Genomic DNA, 22,364 nt, shown 5'->3' on the forward strand with positions numbered 1-22,364 from the left:
AGAGCTGTGATGGAGAAAAAATGCAAGATATGCCCAAGCCCATGTACAGCTGAAATACTTGTGGTTGATGTAAAAGAGGTTCTTAAACAAATTCAACTCTTTGACAAAGGATAAAAGGGCTTTGAACAATAATTGAGAGAAAGCAACATTTAAAATGTAATCTCTCCAAGCTGAGTCCTTTGGGGTGCACCTTCTTTGAAGCTAAGTAGTAAAGACCATTTCACACACAGACTGGGACTATTCCAATTACAGCAAGCAATACTGCTCTATTAAGAGCAACGAAATCATTTGAATCTAACTTAGCTTACATTGGACACAAAACTAGCATTTCCTTACATATCATTCCTCATTAACTTCTGTCCAATTGAACTACCTTTTCAAGGTTAGCATTCCCCAGAGGAAGGAAACATTTGTCCTATTCAGAAGACATTCATAATCTCCCAAATAGCTATCTGCATGTGGTTCCTATTTTGTGAGCCGTACGTCACAGCAAATAGTGTATTTAGGTTCTGTAAAGATCTGGATCTTAACTTCACATTCAAAGGGCACCTATTATTCATCTAAACTATTCCCGTATAACTAGCAACAAACATCTCAAATTACTTGCGTGTTACAAAGGTCAGCCTTCTGGTGGTATGAGGCTAACAGGCTCACAGCTTCCTAAATCTCTCTCCCAGTGTCTTCCATTCTTTAATGTCTGTATTCTATGTTTCTTTTTCTCTAATCTTCCAATTCCAATCTGATAAATGAAAGTCCTTACTATTTGACTTTAATTCCTTATGCCTACTCTTTCCAGTGAGAAACTAGTTGGATCCATAAAGTAAAACCCAAGAGCAAACAAATATATTTGCAGTGGGGACAGCTGTGGAAAGACGACCTAAAAGCAAATTACAAAACTAAGTTACTTGAGAGTAGAGACATGTTCATAATTAAATAAATTTAAAACTCCTTATTCTCATGTATCCAAGTTCTCTTATTCAAATGAGTAGCTCATAAGGCTTGATGTAATTAAACCATAGCTGGCCTGCTTTATAAAATCATTCAGCCACGTTATTTTCGGCAATTTAAGCTGTCCATGAGAAAGTAACAGCTATGGCTCACTTCAAAAGACAAAGCCCGATAAGAGTACTATAACACGATACAGTCTTGCAATCTGATTCTGAAGGACAAATTTTATACTGCCCCTCATTTATTTAATAAAACTTTTTTACTTTCCTTACATTTGAGTGACCTTTTTAAGGTTATAATTACTGCTAATGAGATTGTACATAGTTTTAAGTTTACCAGAAATGAAACACTGTAAAATGAATGTATTTCTCAACTACACTGTACAAATTGTGAGTCCTCAAGGTATAATTCCATCGCCTCTGGCTTCCCATACCTGAAACATCTCTTAAACTAATAGAAGAGAGTTAAGGATAGAGCTGAAATATACTAGCAAGCACAGAAATTAGTAGGAAGTTTGGAAAACAGAAAAAAACCCTGAAGCTATTCCTGAAAATCTTAATTAAAACTGACTGGATTTCATCTCTGTGGTGTTCACCTTCTGGTGGTCAGACATTCAGTGTCATCCTAACTTCCGATTGCTACTCTTATAAATCAAGAGGGCCAAAACTTTTCTGAACTGGTCTTTCAAAAGCAAAATTAGCCATTCACATCTGAATACAAGGCAAACATGAACAAAATGTGTTCAGGTTTTTGAATAATAATAATGTAGAAAAAATCAACACTTTTTATAACAAAAAACCCTAAGTAACTGAAACATAGCTTTGTTTATTAAGCTGCCGAAGTCCAGAAAAACTCCACTTTTCCCAAACTTTCTTAGTGTACGAGTAGGCTAATTGAGGTAATGGTTCACTTCATGCTGCAGAGGCCTTCTATCTCAAAGTCTGAAGCTGACGAAAAAGATGCACAGAGCTCAGTAATGTAAGCCCTGGGATACAAAACTAAAATGTAGCTCAAGATGCAATAGATGGAAAAAAAAAAAAAAAAAAAAAATCAAATGACCTCTAGATAAACATGCTATCTTCATCTGCCACAACTGCAATACTGAAGGTCAGGACCAACACTGGGGTCAAGAACCAGCAGAAAGTACTTCACTTGAAGTAACTAAATTTACCTTGAAAAATTACATAGTACAGTTAAGTGGAACATTCTGATAACTAAGAAGTGATACTCAATCATCTCTGCAGAAGTGATAGTAGTTTAGATGAAAAACTATTTTACAAAGAATGAAAACTTCATTAAAACAACTGTATTCTCATAGTTTCCTCATTTTCCCTGTCTACCCATTCCTTTTAGAAGAAGGGAATGAATTGACAGAATTCATCTCCTGAACACTGGTCAGGTTTTTTTACTACTTTGACTGTTAAAAGAAGACAGGAAGACTCCTGGAAAACATCATCCAATACAGGATCACTGTATTTTTTCCAGGTTGTTTGTGCCAGGATCAGCACTAATAGCAACACAGAATACGCAGAAGGGAACTCTGCCAATTTAAAGGGGAAAAAAAAAAAGGGGGGGCGGGGGGGGGCGGCGGGCAGGGGGGACACCAAGCCCACCTTCCTGAAGGTGGATAAACTTTGTTGAAGACAAAGTGGTTAAAAGAAAAGCAGTTGAATATGAAACAGACAAACTGTTAGCATTCCCAAAAAGAGATACTCCTAAGAAAGAAGGATTTTTAATTTTTTTATTAAACTCCAAATTATTTCCATAGACAAAAATGATAGGGGAGCATTTGTAGGCTCTGAACTCTGGAAACCTAATCACCATTGATAAGTATTATTGCTATGCAGAACCTTCAAGCAAGAAGAGTTGCTCCCCACTAGAGGTCAAACTGAAGAAAAACAAACCTTATTTGCTTTAATCCCCATATGTCCAACACCAAGGGGCAAGACCAAAGCAGGGGGAAAAAAGAGGGGGAAGTCTACAGCTTTCATTACTACACGTCTCATAACCTGATCATTTCCTTATACCGTTTGCAAGAAGAACATTTCAATATGAATCAACAAAAATAGTTTCCTAAAGTAGGTCGTTGCTGCAGCAACCAGGCGGCTGTTTGGACTACTCCCTGCCACAATGACCTACTTTTCCAGTTATACGTAACCCTTGTCTTCAGAGCCCAATTTCTCCTTCCCTTCAGAGACGCTCCGAGAGGATTCCCGTAGCCGGGTCGAACTTTATTCCTACCCAGGACAGAGAAAGGCTTTGAGCAGGTACAGGCAAGCCGGGTCGGTTCTGCTCCTCTGCATCATATTTAGAAGTGCTGGCTGCTAAAGGTTAAATGAAACCTAATACGCACTCGGAGTTCAAAAAGTACCAAGCCAATGTTCAAAACCAGAGGAGCTGATTAAAAAAAAAAAAAAAAAAAAATCTAGAAGGGGAAGGTGTCAAAACCAAGCAGCTCGTGAACAACGTGTCCCCTGCCAGAGTCAACAGCTGTCAGCAAGCTACAGCACAGACGGGCTGCTTCAGCACTACCATCCAAGCACAAGCTAACCGACATATCCCTTTATTACAGCTCTAAATAATACTAAATCTGCATGAAAGAAAACCCCCTCGTGAACAACAGGTAAAGCTAACACATTTTTGAACCCTATTTAACCCTGCAGGGACATACAAAGGTACCAACGCAAACCCAGGGAGTAACGTTAACAATTACTTTATTTCCTGTTTACTGTTGCTGTTAATGACCATTAACCTTATGGCAAAGGAAACAAGATTACCAGGGCAACTTTTCATTGCACTATATCTTAACCTTATAAAGAAAATAAAGATTATCTCTGTAGAAATAAGCCTACAGGGCTTCAAACGTCAATCACACTGACTTGCACATAGGTGTTTTTTGATCAATTCATGCAAACCCTAAGTTCAAAAGCTTTCATTCAAGGTAAAATTTAAGAGGCAAGCACAAGAGGCTAACACTTCCAAGCGAAAACAACTCATTCCAACAAAAGGCAAGCTTAGCATTACCATATATTACATCCTAATTAAAACTTTGGGTAACAGAAAGATCTGACAGCTATAGCTCATACTACGAAAGCAGAAAAACAAAGCACATGCACCAAAGCTCTCCAAAGCTTACTTTACCTTAGGTCTTCTTATAACTTGTAAGTTCAGGAGGAAAAACCACACTGGAATCGATGACAATACAGTACTCCAAGTAGAAAAGTTTTTGAAGTTTCCCCCATGCTTTCATTTGGGAACAAATCATATGTAATGAGATAATTACTCCTGCAAATCTCATACTCTTCAAACAGAACAGCCAAAAAAAAAAAAACCCTGAACTAAAAATTATTTTTACTTTACCATTGTACTTGACAAGCTGTAAAGCAGCAGCTGCAAAGGTAGGATTCTGGAAGAAAGATGGATTAGTAGAAGAAAAAAAATATCTTATAATTATGGAAAAAAAAAAATCAGAAAAGCTGTTGCTGCAAGAGCAACATCTGATCACTAGTAACACTCTTCAATTTGAAAGCGTGACCTCCAGTGCCAAAAACACAAGCTCCATTGTGCTGTCTCATATGGAAGTAGTAAAGAACTAGAGTAATACTTCCAGTAAATGCAGCATTGAAGAACTTTGCTTTGGCAAACTAACAGTGTTTCAGAGTTGGCACTAAAAAAGAGGTTGGTGGAGTTATATTTGAAAGAAAGCAGAAAGCCAAAATTTAAAATGTAAAGAGAGGAAGATCCATATTATCCCCACAAACCCATGATTTTCTTCATGGTTTGGAAGAAAAACACCAGCTCTGAAATAAAGTACTTCTCATGAGTAAATTTATTGGCAACTTGCTTACAGAAAGGCAATTTCAATCAAATGAAAAAAAAAAAAATCCACTCACTCAAAACCACCAGGACTATGTGATCAATACTAATCTATACACAGGTCTCCTCAAATTATGAAAGCTTTGAAACAAAAGGAGAAAGTATACCACAATGATAACTGATCTATCAATATTACAGAAATTTAAAACTTTCCTTTCTCATAAACTGATGAAACTACACATCAGTAGGTGTTCTCAGGTCATACCAGTTAAAGAGTTTGCTGGAGAAAAGAAAGTGAGAAAGTCACTCATAAAAAATAATTTAAAGAAGCATTTACAGGATTTGGGACAGCAGTAAACAGCAAACAGCTATATTGTCTACAAAGAAACACACATAAAGCACAATAAACTAGATTTTATTAAGCTTGCCATCTACTGAAAAATAATGATGGAAAGTCACAGGAATTATCCCTAGGCAACCCAAATAAAACAAATAATTCAGATGTCATCCTTTGTTTGATCACCCTCATTAAGACTTGGAAAGTTTCAACTTCTTGAGTTCACTACTAGCAAGTCGTATGAAAACGAAGAACAAAACCAAAAGGCAACCTCCTCCCCAATCAAAGACCCTACTGAAACCTGGATGGGAAAAAATACTCTGTAGAATATTTTATTTTAAATGCATATGTCAGTTTTACAGATGCAGAGTCATGCCTCTCCCATGACAGCAGAATAAGGAAAACAATAGCAGGCAATCTCTGCTAAAAGCTGGTTTGTTCTCTTTTTCTAGTTTAAGACTCCTAGGAAAAAACGAGCTTGTTTATTCTCAAGAATGTGAAATATGAAGAATAGAAGAAAAAGTAATAAAAAAAATCAAATCACTCGATGCCACAGAATTTGCAAGCCAAAAATTTTAACTCAGAGGAAACTCACAAGAAAACATCGGAAAGAAAAGTTTTACTCCATTCTTCAATTAATCCAATGTATTGGAAATCAAATCATTAACTATTGATAATGTCAGTTGCTCTATAAAATGAAGTCTCACAACGCTCTGTACACTTCTCCAGTAATTCAGAACTGCAAAACTGAGATAAAGCTTGCCGTGGTGTTCTATATCTTTAGAGCATAGCAAAACTGTAACTATGCAAACCATGATCATGTTTTGTGAACTATAAAAGGCATGAAGTAACTTGCAACCTACATGATGGATTTACCTATTTATTTACTCATCTTTCTGATGGAAGCTGCCCTCCTATTGCTGTTCTTTTGATTACCATTTTGGCCCCTCTCGCTAAACGGCAGCACAGTTTACCCTTTACCTACAAGGTAAGAAGAATACTGGCATTAAGAAAAAATGCAAGTTTTCCTTACAGGAGTAATTTCTATACTCTATACAATAGCTACAGCATGTGCTGTAGATATTTAATCTCCATCACTGAAAAATCAGTAAGAATGTGTATTCATACTTCAAAACTTCCCCATTTGAGCTTAAACAGACTTTCTTCCCCAACATTTCTGGTTTTCATTTTGAAAGGACATGAGTTTGTGTTCTCAAAGGAATCAAACTTATAGTGCAAGAAATTTGGAGCCTTTACTTTTCACAGCTGTGCAAGACTCACAAATATACTAAGAGATGTTAAAAAGGGAATGCATCTAGAGGGGAACATCTCTAGTTTAGTTGCAGGAGGAAGCAACACATAACACAAAAGCTCAGGTGTACATGACATCACATGCCTGTCACCACAGAAATTAGACTTGCAGGACATCCCGACCAATGTTCAACTGGAAGAAATCCTTCTGCCTCTGGATAATCTGGACAAGTTCCACCCTATTGCAAGGAACTTGTTGCGTTAGCACTTTTCAAAGAAACTACGAGCAACTGTTTGACACCTGAATTTACTTCTGAAACCCTGAATATTGTCAAATTCTTATTTCCTACAGAGGTTTACCAATGTAGACTTGAAAGACCTTTCAAATACTAATGCAATTAAAAAAAAAATAATAATAAAAGTACAGAATTTAAGAAAAAAAAAAAACATTTTTCAGAAGCTCTGTTCACTGTAGCTCAGCTCCTGTCTACACTAATGCTAAGAAAGCTCATGTGTTAATTTTTATTATCTCTCCATTAGTAATTGGTATGCCCTCAGATTCATAACATTTCAAAAAATAATATATATATACATGTAGACTTTCGCCATAGCTGTCTCCATTGAGCTACTTGAAACAGAATACCGCAATATAGACCTCTTTTCCCTTGTCCTTTCCAGTCTATCTCACCTCCACTAAACCTTTATTTCTGCATAAAACCAAACATTTACACATAGAAAACTCCAAAGCAGTGAAAGCAAATGCTTAACGGTGACCTGAAAAATCTATGGAGGCTTCAGGGTTAGAAGAACATTGCAATTATAGTTCACCTGTTGACCTAGATTGCAAAGGACTTGAAGTCAGAAGTATACAGAAGCACACAAACTAACCTTGCTCCACATTTAAATAAGAGGTCTGAAAAAAAAAAAGTAAAATGTATTACATGGAAATACCATGAAGTTCTTACGCCAGTAATCAAATCTAGTCCTTTCCTAGAGGTAACCAAAGGCACAGCTATTAAACCTACTGAAATGTGATATGCAAATTACTAAAGCCTATAAAACACAAAGCCACATACTCCCACCCCCCACTACTTACACAACCAATTCATGCTCAAGCTGACTTTTGCCTTTTTAGGTCACTACATGGAAGTCCCAACATTCCCTGAAGCAAAGAGTTTCTTTCAATATACAAATTAAGACATCACAGACTTTAGTGTCACTGAAAGCATGGCCAACCTGGCTGGTGGCTGTGACCTTCCTCCTGCCACCGGTTATATAATTGACCTGCAAACCCACCAGGCATCGGGAGGGTATGGAAAAATAATCACTTTCCCTGAAAATAAAGGCTTCCGTGCTGTAGGATAAACTGTCAGGAAACCAAAAAAAGTTCAGGTTGTACAATGATAATCAACTTTTTCTGCAGTATTTGCATAATGAAATGTGTTTCAAGAGTATCTGCCATTTGTAGGAAAAAAGACATTTTCACGAACTGGAGGAAAACACACTATACTACATGGAAAGAGCCAAAAGAGGATGACAATACCCAAAATTATTTGCTTTGAAGAGCTGATGCAGAATTCATTGACACTGCCACATACTGATCAGTTGGGAGGAAAAAAAAAAAAAAAAAATCTGTATTCTTGATTGCCTAAAAAAAGCTGCTTTTGCGTTCACCACAGATGGTGTTTGTTGGGGGTTATCACCCTCTCCTTTTACAACCAGAGGAGGTAACACCACAAGTTGCAGATAGATGACCTTCCCCTACTGAAATAAAGAATGCGATCTACTGATACTTAGGTAAAATAAACCAAAAATAGATTTCTAGTCCCAAGAGAAGGAAGACCGAAATAATCCTATGGAGTTGTTTCAACTGCATTTGCCCCTTGATAGTCGGTCACAAAGTCCACATGCTACTCTTGCCTATCAAGAACACTCTACACATATCTTCTCTTGATATCCTCAAACCTGGAGATTAGGGATGTAAAATTGGGTTTCTAAAACCTCAAAACTTCTTAACCTGAAGAATTAGATTCATTCAAGATCAATCTTGAAGTCAAAAAGCGACTTGTATAAATGCTCGCTGGAATTTTTCTGGCCTATAATACCTGCTACTTGGGGAAAAAAAAAAAACACAACTTACTGAACACTTTGTATAAAATTGGATTTGCAGTACCACCTGCTCTGTCCAGACCAACCAGTGCAGACTTCTTGTCCAATTTAGTAATAGTTACATTACAGAATCTGCAATACAAGATCATACACCAAAATAAGCAAACAAGCATAGCGTAATTTCTTGGCGGGCAGTTATGTCTCACATTCTGAGTTTGAAAAAAAAAAAAAAAAAAAAAATCAGGCCTTTCCCCTAACACAATAAAAAGGCTGATACATTGTCAAAAGTAAGTAACTTCAAAGGGTGTCAATAAATGGCAAGCCGCAGAAGAAAACAATAATCACCTTCCAAAAAACACCCGGTGGTTACTACACACACAAACAATGAGGGCCACAGCTACACAGCCATTTTTATCTGGCTCAAACCCATGCAGCCACGGAAAGAAATGGTACCTGCCCTTCCCACTCACGCCTCTTCACTACTACTACGACCTTTTTGCTGGCACAATCTACCAAATTGCTAATCTCACCAAAGCTGGTAACTAATCTCTTTCGGACAGCTTGATGAGCTAACCTGGTTCACCACAGGGCTGCGTGCTATCATGAAAGGGTGGAACCAGCCCTTTCATCAACACTGCCGGATTAAAAGCATGAGGACATACGTCAGTGCAGTTCAGTGACGTACTTTGCAAATCACAGGACTAGATCATATAACACGAACTATAGAGGGAGTCGCTGAACTGTGGGCACTTTTGGGGTAGATGGGGCTTTCTGTGAAAGAGGACAGGTGGGCAACCTAGGTGTGTGGCACTGGAAGGTTTCTCCAGTCTAACCACTGGTACCACAGAACACATCTGAACACACAGCTTCTGAAAACAAGTAACTGCTCTTCTGTAATCTGTAAATTTCAAAATCTGTTAATCACCCTCAATTTAGTGGGCTGGTTGGGCAAAAGTGCTCCAAGTCGTGCACTGAGCTGGAGTTGAAGCCACTCATTAAAAGGTATGATGGGTATGTCTAGAACACAGCATGGGAATACTGACGTACCTTTGCGGACCTGTTACACCCTGGCTATAGCAGCAGAGTTCAGCACACGCTACCTACCCTGTAAAAGAAACCTCAGTGTATCTACAGAATACATACAAAACTAATGTCACTCCCAAACCTGATGTATGTCTAGCTTTGCATATGAAAAACCAAGAACCTTGCCTCTATTTATACTTTAGATGATTGGCTTGATGTTAAATATTTCATAAATCAACCTAAGTGCTCCACCATGAAAACAAACCTAAAGGGATGGTTTTAGCAGAGAAGTCATAATTATTTTGGCACACTCCTTTTTACATACTAAGCTCGTGATCAAAGTTAGCAGAGTATAATACACAAATTTTGCCTGCCTGAATTACAGGTCTCTATAGGACAAATAATTTCCTTATATAACCTGGAACTGTAAGCCTATTTTCAAAACCAAATGCACAGAATAGCAAAATAGAAGCTACAGAAGGATGTCCAAGTATTAATTTTTTAAAACAAGCTCCCATTTCTATGCATAGCAGTGACTGTCCTGGAAATAAAAACTTTTTTTTCCTCAGGTTTTTAATTTTTAATATGCTTTGAGGCATGAGTGTTAAAAAAATATATCACATCTTTTCTTTCTCCTAAATCAATAGGACTATCTGCCATAGCAGCAGCAGCTAACTCTGCAGTATGTTGAACACATCAATATTCTCACAAATTCTACTAGATATACAAAACAAATTTTATTACTCTTATTTTAAAAGTGAAAGCTGTTCTCTTCAGGAATGACTGAAAAAAGAAATAGAAGGATTGGCAAGATTAGACTATCCATCTTTTAAAATCAAATGCTGCATGCCAGTCTTAACTAGCGTATCAAAAACATACACACTCAAAGAGACAAACTAAAAAAGTAAATAATTAGCCAAAGTAAATTCTTATGCAGCAACTAACAGAATGTTTGCATTTCTTTTTAGGTATTGTGATCAATTGCCACTCTATACTAAAACCAGGGCTAAATGAAACCCTCCCCTAAGTGATATTGCTAAACATGGGATCCCATTCTCCTTAATATGGAAAAGTCTGTGAGCACATACGAACACATTTTTTCATAAGTAGGTAATGGTTACTTGTTGGAATAAGTTACATTCTTTGTCTACTCTGTTGACACAATCAGATGCAAGCTAATTCTGGTGCCAGAAGTTTAACGCAAATTGACAAAAGTTTAACAGAGTGTTAGAGCGATTTTCCATTTAGCATCTCCCTCCATTTCTCCATCACCTTTTAATGCACTGAATAACCTCCCTCTTGCAAGCCTTGATCTGTGAACAACACTGGAAAACTCATTATACAGAAAAAGCATGTCTCAATGGAAGCACATCTTGATTTGACAGCTTGAAAGAAGGAACAATAAGAAGAAACAGAACAGAATCAGAAAAAATGAAGTGAGTTGAGGAAGGCCCTGGCATTTGTTGTGTAGCGTTCATGATTTTAGAACAGGTAGGCTGAATGCCAGAAGAAAGGAGGTCAGTAAGACCATGTGACTGCTTAGTAATTAGACTTGCTCAATAGTGCAATTACACAAAAATATTAGTTCATGAGTGTTACATGACTGTTTAAAGAGAAAAGTTAATCTGAAAGCACCTATGTATTAAAGGTTGCTATTTGCCAGATTTAAAACACATTTTTTACAATGAACCGTAATTGATGACTCTGCAGAGGGACAGTATGACTTCTAACAAGAAACTAAACATCCTGGATTCTAGTATTCTGGCACCATTTTTCCTCATAACCATTGTGTTAATAGTCACACTTTGAACTCTGACAGACAAGAGCTTTGCCCACACCATTAGGACCATAAACCCACTGGAACACAAACGCTCAGTGTCAATCAATTCAAACTAAGAAACAACCACTGTAAATTCACACCAGAAGATCAAATTTGACTCACGTTCCAAATGCTGAAGGCCTTCTGCTCCTAATCTCAAATAAAATATTTGGGACTAATTCAATATCCTACTCCACAGGCATGTAAGCAAGGTTCTTGCTTACGGTCATAAAGTCGCCAAGGAGATAAAATGCTTGATTACTAACCCCAGGTGCTGAATGAGACTGGCAAACCAAAAAAAATGCATCGTAAGTCTTGTGTATGCATACTGTGAATGTGTGTGTTACCACTGGTTAAAAATAACTCATTAAAACCACTGGAACCTAAAATGGATTCATTCCAAACTAGCAACTGCTCATTTAAATAAGAATTTATTGAGATCACTCTAATAAACATACAGCTCTAGGAGCCAGTTACGCTATAAAGTTACCGCACTTTTAAATTTGAAAAAATCTGAAGATCTCCCAAACCTGGGCTATGAAGGCAGTGAGATTTCCTACTCAAATCCATATGCAGCATGTGCCTTGAGGATATTTGAGTCCCAGGAGATTGTTTGAAGTGCTTTGGATAAGGGAGTTGCAATTTACCTTTCTTCTGGGAGACCTTTGGGGTGGGGGGAAGCACACAAAAACAAAGGACTAGAAGAAAAATGCACCTCTTCATAAAAGCAAGAAATAAGCCCACACCACCAAAAACTCAACTCCTCTAACCAACAACTTAGGAAAAAAAAACAACACTTTTCTTCAAATGCAAAATGCAATGCAGGAACTAGTTGTCTTTCAGATCACTGAGAATAGTGTTAAAGTAAACCAACTACCAAATGGATCACACACAAATGTACTCAAGGACTGTATTAGCTAGCAATCTCATTAAATAGTCATTGAAGAACTAGGGCAGTAGCACTCAAGACATGAACCTCATTTTGCTAGAATCAAAGTTCACGTTTGTCTATCATTCACTAGCTCAGAGAATACAACCAAAACCAGTTTAGCATTTCAATTGCAAAACACATTAGAAACCTATTAAGTATTTTTAAGACATGTGATTTCCTCAAAACTTAGACTTGTGCCAATTGCCTGCATTCTTTTAAAACATAAGTAGTTGTTCATGCTTCATCCATAAAACTAAGACCTCTGAGCTTGCTTTATAAAGTCAGGATTTGTTATTAAAAAAACCCAAAAACTTATCTCCTTCAAAACAAACAAACAAAAAAGTTAAAAAGCCTCTATAAAAGAAATATGTACATCATGAACCTCAGATAAAGTAAGTATCTAACAATTATTAAGTGGTATAAACCTTATTTTTGTCAGGGAAACTGGAATACCCATCAAGTTCAAGCTCACAAAAGGCATTTTTAGTATTTCTATCTTCTGAAAACCAGAAATAGGACCATAAGGAAAACTTCTCAAAATTTGGAAAAAAAAACCAAACAACCCAACACCTCCAAAGGTAAGTTACCTTGTTGGTAAAGTATTTAATGACCTGGGATAGAAATTACTAAATCTGAAAGAAGTAATCCTTGAAGAGAAGTAAACTGAACTGAAACCCAAAGTATCTCAACTTTGTCATTCTTCTATGACATGGTGTTAAGCCAAGTTTCATTGTGCTTGTTCCATAATTAGACAACTCTTCTCACCATCGTAGCCTGTGCAGGCTAAGCTCACGAGCATTTCAAGTTCCTGAATTTGGACAGACAGATGACACAAGAACTCTACTGCATTATCAACCCTTTCAAAAGGGTAACAATTTTCAGATCCCTAGTGATGTTTTAATTAATCTCACAAGACAAGCATGCACAGAAGTCACATGAACGTCTGCCTTATTATGGCATGCATTTAGCATAGAAGCGTAAATCACAGTTCTACTGTAAAGTTCATTTTTGTATTAGGCAGGATCACGCTTGGCTTGAAGGTGTAGGAATAGACCTGCATGCTCTGGAAAGGGACACTACCTACCCTTCCCTGCAGGAAAAATACCCTGAGAAATTACTTCTGAACCAGTCAACAGCTTAACCGGGTTTGGTTTGTTTTGTTGTTGTTTTTTTGTTTGGTTGTTTTTTTCCCCAGAACGGAGTGACCCTGTGCCGGCGCGGCGTTTCTGGCTGCCCAGAGATGCTGAGATGAAGCAAGCCCTCCGGGCCGCTGCTCCCGGGGTTGGCAGTCAGGCTCCCGGAACCTGCAAGCACCGCAGCAGCCCCGCTCCCACCGGGGGCGCGCTCGGCCGCTGAACCGCCGCCCTCGGGAGCGGGAACCAGACAGCCCCCCCCGACCTCTTCCCGGGGAAACCACGGCCCCCCCGAGCCCCGCACTCCCCGCTCCTTCCCCCTTTCACCCCCACCGCGGCAGCCGGCCCGGGCTGGATATGTAACACCGCCGGCGGAGTGGGGGGGAGGGCGGGCGAGGGAAGCCGGCGCTGGCGGCGGCCCAACGGGGCGGCGAGGGGAGGGGATAGCGAGGAAGCAGCGTGACCACATACATAACGCGGGGGTGAGGGGACACCCCCCCCCGCCCGCCCGGTCGCCCCCGTCCCGCACTCACCGCCACCTGTTGATGCCCACGTTGGAGGAGCCGGCGAACCAGGGGTCCAGGATGTAGACGCAGCGGACCGTGTCGGCGCCCTGGATGCACTCCCGCAGCGCCGGGTTGTCGTGGAGCCGCAGCCCCTTGCGGAACCAGTGCACGGCGTTCACCCCCATGCCGCCGGGCCGGGGGGCGCGCGGGCGCTCAACGGGAACCACCACCACCGCCGCCGCCCGCGGGGCCGCTCATGGCGCGGCGCCGCCGCTCGGCGCCCGGGCGAGCAACGGCGGCGGCCGCCGCCGCCGCCCCGCGCGGAGACGGGGGCTGCGGGGTTGGCCGAGCGGCGCGGGCTCCGCGGGGCCTGGCCTCGGGCGGCTCTAGGACCCGGCGGAGACGGCGGGGGCGGCCGCCCGGCGGGGACGCATCACCCCCCGCGGAAGCCCCCGTGCCGGGGAGAGCGGAGACGGGAGAGAGAGCGCAGGATCCGACGGTGGCTCCGGGGCGGCCGGACCGCCCTGCCTGCAGGATAATGCGACCGTCGGTGCCGGCCGCGCGCGCGCCTCGTGCCAAACCGGCAGCCGTCGCCTCGCCGCTCGCCCTGTGACTCTGCGCCGGGGCTCCACCGCCCGCCCCGCTCCGCCCCCCGCCGCCGATTGGCCGGCCCCGCCCCCACGTGACCGCCGGCCCTCACGTTTCTGAAGTGTGTTTACTACCGGCAGAGGGGGTGGGGGGGAGAGGCGCGGGGAGGGGGGCAGCCGAGGGGCTTCACCGGCCTCGCTCCCGCGGGGGAGAGGGGGGCGGGCGGACGGCGGTCCGGGGGGGAGTCCGCGATCTCGGCGGGAATCCCACCCGCCGGGGCGGCGCGAGGCAGCGGGCCGCGGCGGGGAGGGGCACCGCGGGCGGAGACGGCGACAGTTCTTCCCCCTCCCCGGCTTGGGGCGGCGGGACCCGGATGAGCACGGGGCTCCGGGGAGGCTGTCGGAGGCGCTGATTCCTGTCAGGGGGCGCGGGCGGGGGAGGAGCGGGGGGGAGAGCGCGCAGCCGCCGGCGCGCGCGCCCGCTGACCTGTTATGTATAGTGCCCTGCGCGCGCCCGTGGCGGGGGCCGCGCATGCGCGGTGGGGCGGCTCGCCTCACGCACGCACCAGCGTATCCCCCCTCCCCCTCCCACCGGCAGCGCCCGCCGCGGGGCAGGCGGCAGCGAGGCCGCTGTCGGTTGGGGGCCGGGCCCGGCCGGGCCCATCCCGTCCCGCGGGGCAGAGGCGGGGCGTTTATGTAAGCTGTGGGTGGGGAGGGCGGCTGCCCTCCCTTGGCCTGCGCGGTGTTGGTCCTCTCCCGTCTCGCTCTGCCCACCCGGCCCCCTCCCCACCCGTGTTGGGCGAAGGTGGGCTTACGAAACGGGCCGCGTGTTGGCGGCGGCAGCCGCAGCTGCCCGGAGGTGGCGTGGGAAGAGCTGGAGGAGAACTGCTCAGCGGGAGAGAGAGTAGCGGAAAGCAGACACGCTTCCCAGCGAGCTCCCAGCAGCAGAATGGGTTAAAATGGCCTCGCTACCACTTAGTGAGGTCATTATTAATAAATGGTGTATCTCTAACCTCCTTGTCTTTTAATTACAGACCTCAAACCAGCGCCTGCATGCAGCAGGTTTCCCGGTGCCCTCTCCGTGTTGGCCATTAGCCATGGCTAATGACTGAATGCGGCGTGCCACCGAAGGGACTCGGTAGAGCAATTTCGAGCCCTAACAGGGCAGCTCTAGCTGCAGGTCTGAAAATAAAACCTCCGCCTGTGGATTACAACTCAAGTCTACAACTTCCAGTGTGTTTGTAGACAAGTGGGTAGTAATCACAAGAGGGGACTTACAAGAAATTAACAGCTCTCAAGTAAATGGCAAAGGACTCACATCACCAGTACTGACCTTTCTTGACTTCAGAATTCATGAGCTGGACAGTACTTTAAGAACTGTAGTTGCTCTTTCTACTATTTTTTTTTCTGCTAAGATAGAAAGTAAAAGTAAAGTCAACAAAAAGAGACATGCATCACCTGTTTCCCTTCAAGCTTCTCTTTCCTCATTTCGAAAGACTTAATAAAATGTCATTAATGATGAAGGCATGCCAGCAGCAGAGACCCCAACCATGACTAGAATCCCTCTCTATTTGGTTTTATACACAATTTCTTTCTAAAAAGTGTGGAGGCCCAACTTCTCTAAGCATTGACTTTTAACAATAGCAGAAATTATTATGAGGTGGAAGCAACCGTCCCACACTAGACCTTACGGTTTCATAACCAAACTGCAGCCATGAAAACCATCGGTCTATAAGATGTTTGGCACCACAGACTAAATAGCAACTGTAGTATATCATTAGCATATCATTATGCCAAAACACCATTGGGCTCTAGCTATACCTTCCATACTAGGTGGTTTGTTCTTGATTTAGAAGTGGAAGGAAGGTGAAGAATATATTAATTAAAACATCAAATCTCAAGGGAAGACTCTCTTCAAGTTAGTAGAAAAAGAAAATAGAATCACAGTTAATCAAGGAACTCATACAAGTAACTCATACTCACTCCTGGGTTCTCTTGTGGATAACTTTTTTAAAGAACATTATTGCTAATTTAGCTAATTTAGCCCAGACCGTGATTGCAAAAATCAAGAGTAGGGAGGAGCTAGAAGGGAAAAAAGGGAACATGAAGGCATGAAAGGACAAAAACATAAAGAAGCAATTATACAATACATTGTGTATTACAAATTAGAAGCAGTTTTTAGACACATTTTTAACATCATTGTGTGTCATTTATATGCACAAACATCATTAACTGTTCTTGAAACAGCAGTCATGTAGGAGACCAAGCCTGAACTGGGTTCACAGGGCACGGTTTCTTTCTATAGCAGTTCTTGTCTTCATTAGGTCTTTTTCACAGATCTAATAGAGACTATTGAAACTGTAGCTGACAAAAGAAGTGTTCCCAGAGAGAACAGGGCTGATTTTCACTCTCTGAAGGGTGTGATTGTGCAGGTCCAGAGCTAATTTAAAAAATCCTAACAGGCCAAGAAAAATCTTTGTAGTCTAGAAATCATTTGCGTGTCTCTGCTGATTTGTTACTTTAAGTTTAGGAGAGAAATAGATACAGCTGAAAAATAAAATATAGAGGAAGATGATTCTCACCATCACGGGTCGTTTAACTTCTGAAACACCACCAGCAAAACACTATAAATTCAATGACTATATGCATGAATTTTATTATTTTATTCTGGAATAAGCACAGTGATCATTTGGAAGAAAATATACTGATGTAAGCCAGGCCTCCCATGGTCACATCAGCATTGCCTCTCATCCAAATTTGATCCTGAAGAGATTTTTCAGGGTACTGCTTTCAAACAGACAGGAGGTTAACCCGTTTGGTATCAGGAGCTGCAGGGCTTTGATTGCTGGGTGGTGCGTATGGTCACCGTTGAGTGGCACAAGGCACACGGCCTCACTGGCACCATTATTTCAACTTCAGTTTGGGATAGATACCAGAAACAGACCATTTCCCTCACCGAACCCACAGGATCATCCACTTCCCATCCGAACACAGGCACTCAAGTAGCCTAATTTTAAAATGTTATTTTCTTTGCTATCATGATACTTCAAAATGACTGACTTTCAAATTATTTTGATTTTTCCTTACTACATTAATTCTGTCTTGAAAGCTGTTCAAATCCAACCACCTCTTGACTATTTCTAATCACAACGAAGCCCCGCTTTAACGCCTGGAAGGACCTCAGGTGATTTTTTTTTTTTTTTTTTTGCCCCGTGACGAGGCCGGGCAAGCCCATTTACCGCGCTGATTAAGCCCCGGCTGTAACACGAGTTGAACGGCACCGCACTTCGCGCACATCCGGAGGGTGCCCGGTCCTCCTTGACTGCAAACGCAGCCCGAATCACTGCCCTTCACTGTCACCACCACCCACCACCCCCCGCCACGGCCGCCACATGGTACATCCCTTCGTCCCCCCCTCCCCTCTCGGCAGCGGTGGTACGGCCCAGCGCGGCGCTCCGCGGCGGCGAGCCCAGCCAGGTCAGGCGCGGCGCGGACCGGGGGGAGGGGATGGCGGGGACCTGTCCCGGTCGCGGCCGGCTCCCACCGCCTCGCACCGGGGGCTGGAGGAGGAGAACGGTCCCAGCCGACTCCTACCGGCTCACACCAGGGGCTGGGGGGGCCTCAGCGGCGTCCAGCCGAGCCCGGCCGGTGAGGGAAGCCTCGGCGCGGCCCTCAGGCGGGGCGCCGCCGCTAGCGGGACGCTCGGCCTGCCGCGCTCGGACGACGGATGCGGCCGTGTCGTAACAATGACGGCGGCCCGAAGATAAACGGGGCGAAGGTGCAGGAGGAGAAGCGGCGTGTTTTGTAAACCACGCGTGGTTGGGAAGGAGAGGAAAGGTTGATCCGGGGAGACCTTACAGCCCCTCCCAGTACCTAAAAGTGGGCTACAGGAAAGGTGGGGAGGGGCTCTTTTATCAGGGAGTGTAGGGATAGGATGAGGGGTAGGGGTTTTAAACTGAAAGAACTCAGGGTGGTGAGGCACTGGAACAGGTTGCCCAGGGAAGTTGTGGATGCCCCATCCCTGGAGGCGTTCAAGGCCAGGCTGGATGGGGCTTTGAGCAACCTGGTCTAGTGGGAGGTACTAGATGATCTTTAAAGTCCCTTCCAACCTAAACCATTCTGTGAAAGCCTTGGGCATGAGTCCCAGTTGTAGGCCAGGAGTGGCCTTCCTGCTAGGTGACTTTGGCAACATGGCAGAACCCAGCCAGGGTGGCAGAGGTTGAGCTGGGCAGGGAGAGAAAGCCCTGCCGGACCCCCACCCTCAGCTCCTGTGCTGGCTGCAGGACACCATCCTCCTCTGGCCCCTCCACCCCAAAGCGGGGTCCAAAGGGGGAGTAAGGGGGTGCGGTGGATAGGGATGGTCCAGGTGGCCAGGCTTAGACAACCAGTCTGTGACTGGTAGCTTTCAATTTTCTCTGTACTAAAACTACCACGTGATGACTTTCGGCTTAAATGCTTCCTTAAGCCTTTTTATCATGTCTTTCCTAGATAGAAGGAGAAGCTTTTTCCCCCACAAGGACAGTCAAGCAGTAGAACAGACAGCCCAGAGAGGCTGAGTGGGCTCCATCCATGGAGGTTTTCAAGAACTGACTGGACAAAGCAGCCTGGTCTTATCTCATAGCAGACCCTACTTTGAACTCTTGAGGTCCCTTCCAACCTGGATCATCCTAGTGTCCTCTATAGTTTTTTTCTAGAAAGCTTTATGTTAGTCTAGCATGTTTTTGCAATCCTTTACCTCATTTCCACTACTGATGCAAAGCAGGGTTTCATTTTTTGTCTGTAAGTGCAGAAGAGTGAATGCTTACTCTACTATGCAGTAATCTACAGAACTGCTACCTATTACTGCTCCAGATTTCTTCACAAGCTATTCAAATCTTATCTATACTACTCTCTTCTAGGTAGATACTTACTCTTCCTGGTTAATTCAAAGTTCAATCTAGGCATTTACTAGTTCCATTTTATTCTCCACAGCCTACTAAGACGTGGCTATGGTTTGCTGTAATAAGAATGGCAGTGACCAGCATACAATAGCAGTCATACTACTGTTCTCTTTAGTGAAAGATTTTGTGAAAATACAACATGAACAAGAGGTTGGTTTGCCAATTTTTTCAAAAAATGAGATTTAAGTCTCAAAATACCCATTCAGAAATTCAACATTTCTGAATGAAATGAGGGATGAATCAGCCAGTTGATCCTAGTATCAATCTCCTATAGAAGATATACATATGGAGTGTCATTAAAAAATGAAACTTATAACACCCCTTTAATCTGTAGGTATAGATCACTGCAAGTGTGCTAACAAGCAGAATCACAGATAACTTCCAGGTATACATTAGTTCACTTCCTTATTGTTGTTATGACACCTGGCGATAAGAGGGTGCTGCTGGCAGTGAGAGCAAATGTCTCGTCTAATCTCTCAATTGATTTACAATCCCCGCAGCAATACAGGTATGTAAAAAGCTGCAGTGGGGTCCTGCATATTAGACCAGTAGTCCAGCATGAGCTTTAAGAGAACTCTGAACTCTTGGAATAGGTTGTATACCCTGGAAATGTGATACTGTCATTTATGGACTCTGAAATACACCAAATCATAACTCTTAATCATCTTCTAATTTTCTGTAGAACACCATGACATTAAAATCCATTAATCTTATTTTGCATGTTATATTTTGCTTAGTGCTTTACAAGGGGTCCCAAGTACCCCAGTCAAATGTGGTTTAGCAAATAACGTTTTCCTTCCTTTTATAGTATTCTGTGTTTCTGCACAGATGATCGTCACTAACAACAGGAAAAAAAATTGTTATGTCAAAGATACTCAGACAACATAAAGTTTCTTTTAAGTGCACATAACAATCATTTCCGTGTCAGATCTTGGAAGAGCACAATTTACTATATCAGAATTTTTTAAAAGCTCTATAATAGATAAAATGACTGTATTTTAAGCGACTGCATTACTCACAAGGCAATTTTGTTTAACAGCAGGATTACACATTGAAGTAAAAGTCATGGTTAGTTATTTTTCCAGTTTGTACTTTGGAAGTATCATCTGACATCCCAAACAATTGTAACAATACTTTATTTTGCTGGCAGTGTCCAGCTGAGCTGAAGCAGTACTGAAGAAAGCCCCGATACTTCAAAGGTTTACTTACTCTGACTGGACCCATTCAATTCAATAGAACTACTCAAGAGTACTCAGACACAGACGGATATGTCAGTCCCTGGGGAGGAGAGGCTTCAGTTTGCAGTCCCCGTGAAACAGTCACTTTTTCAGGACATGGAAAGGTCAGCACACGAAAAGTCTGTGACTTACCTACACGTATAGTGCTTTCGGGGCTGTTGGAAAAAATCGCTTGTTCTGAGGTGGAGCTTGCTGGACAGCACTTTTCAAGTCACAAAGTTTATGAAGATAAAATCATTAGCCCTGAGGTTATGACATAAGCAATTTCATTAGGCAATCAGATTTTGCCTCAGAGATTTAAAATAATACTAAAAAACAAGTCACTGATAAACAGCTTCTGTTAATAACATAAGCTTGCATATAGGAAATTATGTCCTATTCTATTAGTTTATGATGTAGTAACATAACTAGAGTCCAGCTTTTAGAAGCTGAAAAACATCAACTTAAAAGCAAAGGTACACTTTCTTGAGATAAAGTATTTTACCCCTGGAAAATATTTAACCTTACCTGGCAAATAGCTAGAGGCTCTATCACTTAAGTTCTCTAAACAAACCACATATTTTCTTAAAAGTAGGTTATAGAGAAGATTCTAGGGGTCTTGTATAGCTGTTCCTGCAATAGGCTTCTTGGTCTGTTATCTAGGAGGTTAGGCTGCATGATCATAACAGGCTTTTCTCTCCTACAAAAACCTTAATTTAGCCTAATGCTCACATACGTATGTTTTGAAGCATGCTACACTTTGGGAGAGGTGAAAGCAACTGTATAAATAGAATTGTCAAATGCACAAATTGTATTTTTTTTTCCTCATTTTCAATTTGAGCAATTTTAAGCGTGTTACCAGCAGCAGCAATTTGTGTATTTCACAGACCAGCAATTCTCCGTTTCACACTCCATGCTTTCACAAGGTCGTTACAAAAACACCACCTAGGAAGTTAAAGATACACTTGATGATATCTTTCTTTGACTGCTGCGGCTCCTTTTGGCATTGCAGAGCAGGTGGCACCACGTGTGCTATTGTCGATACCTGGCAGGCAGTTTGAGCGAAGGTGGGGTATGGGGTTACCCACCACTACCCTTAGTGGTGCTGTGTGGACCCCAGGCACAGCCGCGCACCTATTCCACGAGGACTCTCTGCCTACTGGGAGTGGCTGGCCGTGACAGAAGTGTCCTGGAGACAGAAATAAGGCATCAGTGCCAAGGGCAGTTGTAGCAAAGCGGGTGCTAAAAGAGGCAATTGAAGGCCTGAAGATGTTACAGTCTACTTGCATCCTCCCCCAAAATACCAGTGTGCTTATTCAGAACTCAATTAACAGACTCAGCTAGTGAAAGACACATACATAAAGGTTTTGATGATTTTTTTTCTCCCCTTAATTATAACAAGAATGATTTCACAACACAGTTAGGCTATGAACTGCTGCTGAAGGAGCACCAGGGGGTTCTCTGACGCATGAAGGAACAAGCCACCCTCCAAACAACAATTGAGGAGTTAAGCAAATACATTCAAAAGTGTTAAGAAAGATATTTAAGCTGCTTTTTAAAAAATTCATTTAGTAGAATTCCTGTCACATTAAATTGCATGAAACATTTTTCTAACATTTTCTACAGCTCACAGCGAGTGAGCTGTAATGTAATTAACAACATTAGCTGCAGGAAACGGCTGACAGTTTAGTTCTTGTATAGACTGCAAGCATTTATATGGACTAAGCGCTGCCCCCACATCAGGTCT

At 42.7% G+C, this 22,364-nt stretch overlaps 1 protein-coding gene across 1 annotated transcript in view; it reads right to left on the reverse strand.

Moving 5' to 3' along the window:
* Positions 1-14,118, reverse strand: part of CRY1 (cryptochrome circadian regulator 1) — a 40,623-nt gene extending 26,505 nt beyond the window's left edge. Inside the window, exon 1 of the mRNA XM_082481394.1 lies at positions 13,901-14,118. Within this exon, the coding sequence (XP_082337520.1) occupies positions 13,901-14,058 (158 nt within the window). The 5' untranslated portion in view covers positions 14,059-14,118. The remainder of the gene's footprint in view (positions 1-13,900) is intronic.
* Between the last annotated feature and the right edge of the window lie 8,246 nt (positions 14,119-22,364).

This window comes from Vanellus vanellus, assembly GCF_965231255.1.
Source record: "Vanellus vanellus genome assembly, chromosome: 1".
NCBI classification, from domain to species: Eukaryota; Metazoa; Chordata; class Aves; order Charadriiformes; family Charadriidae; genus Vanellus; species Vanellus vanellus.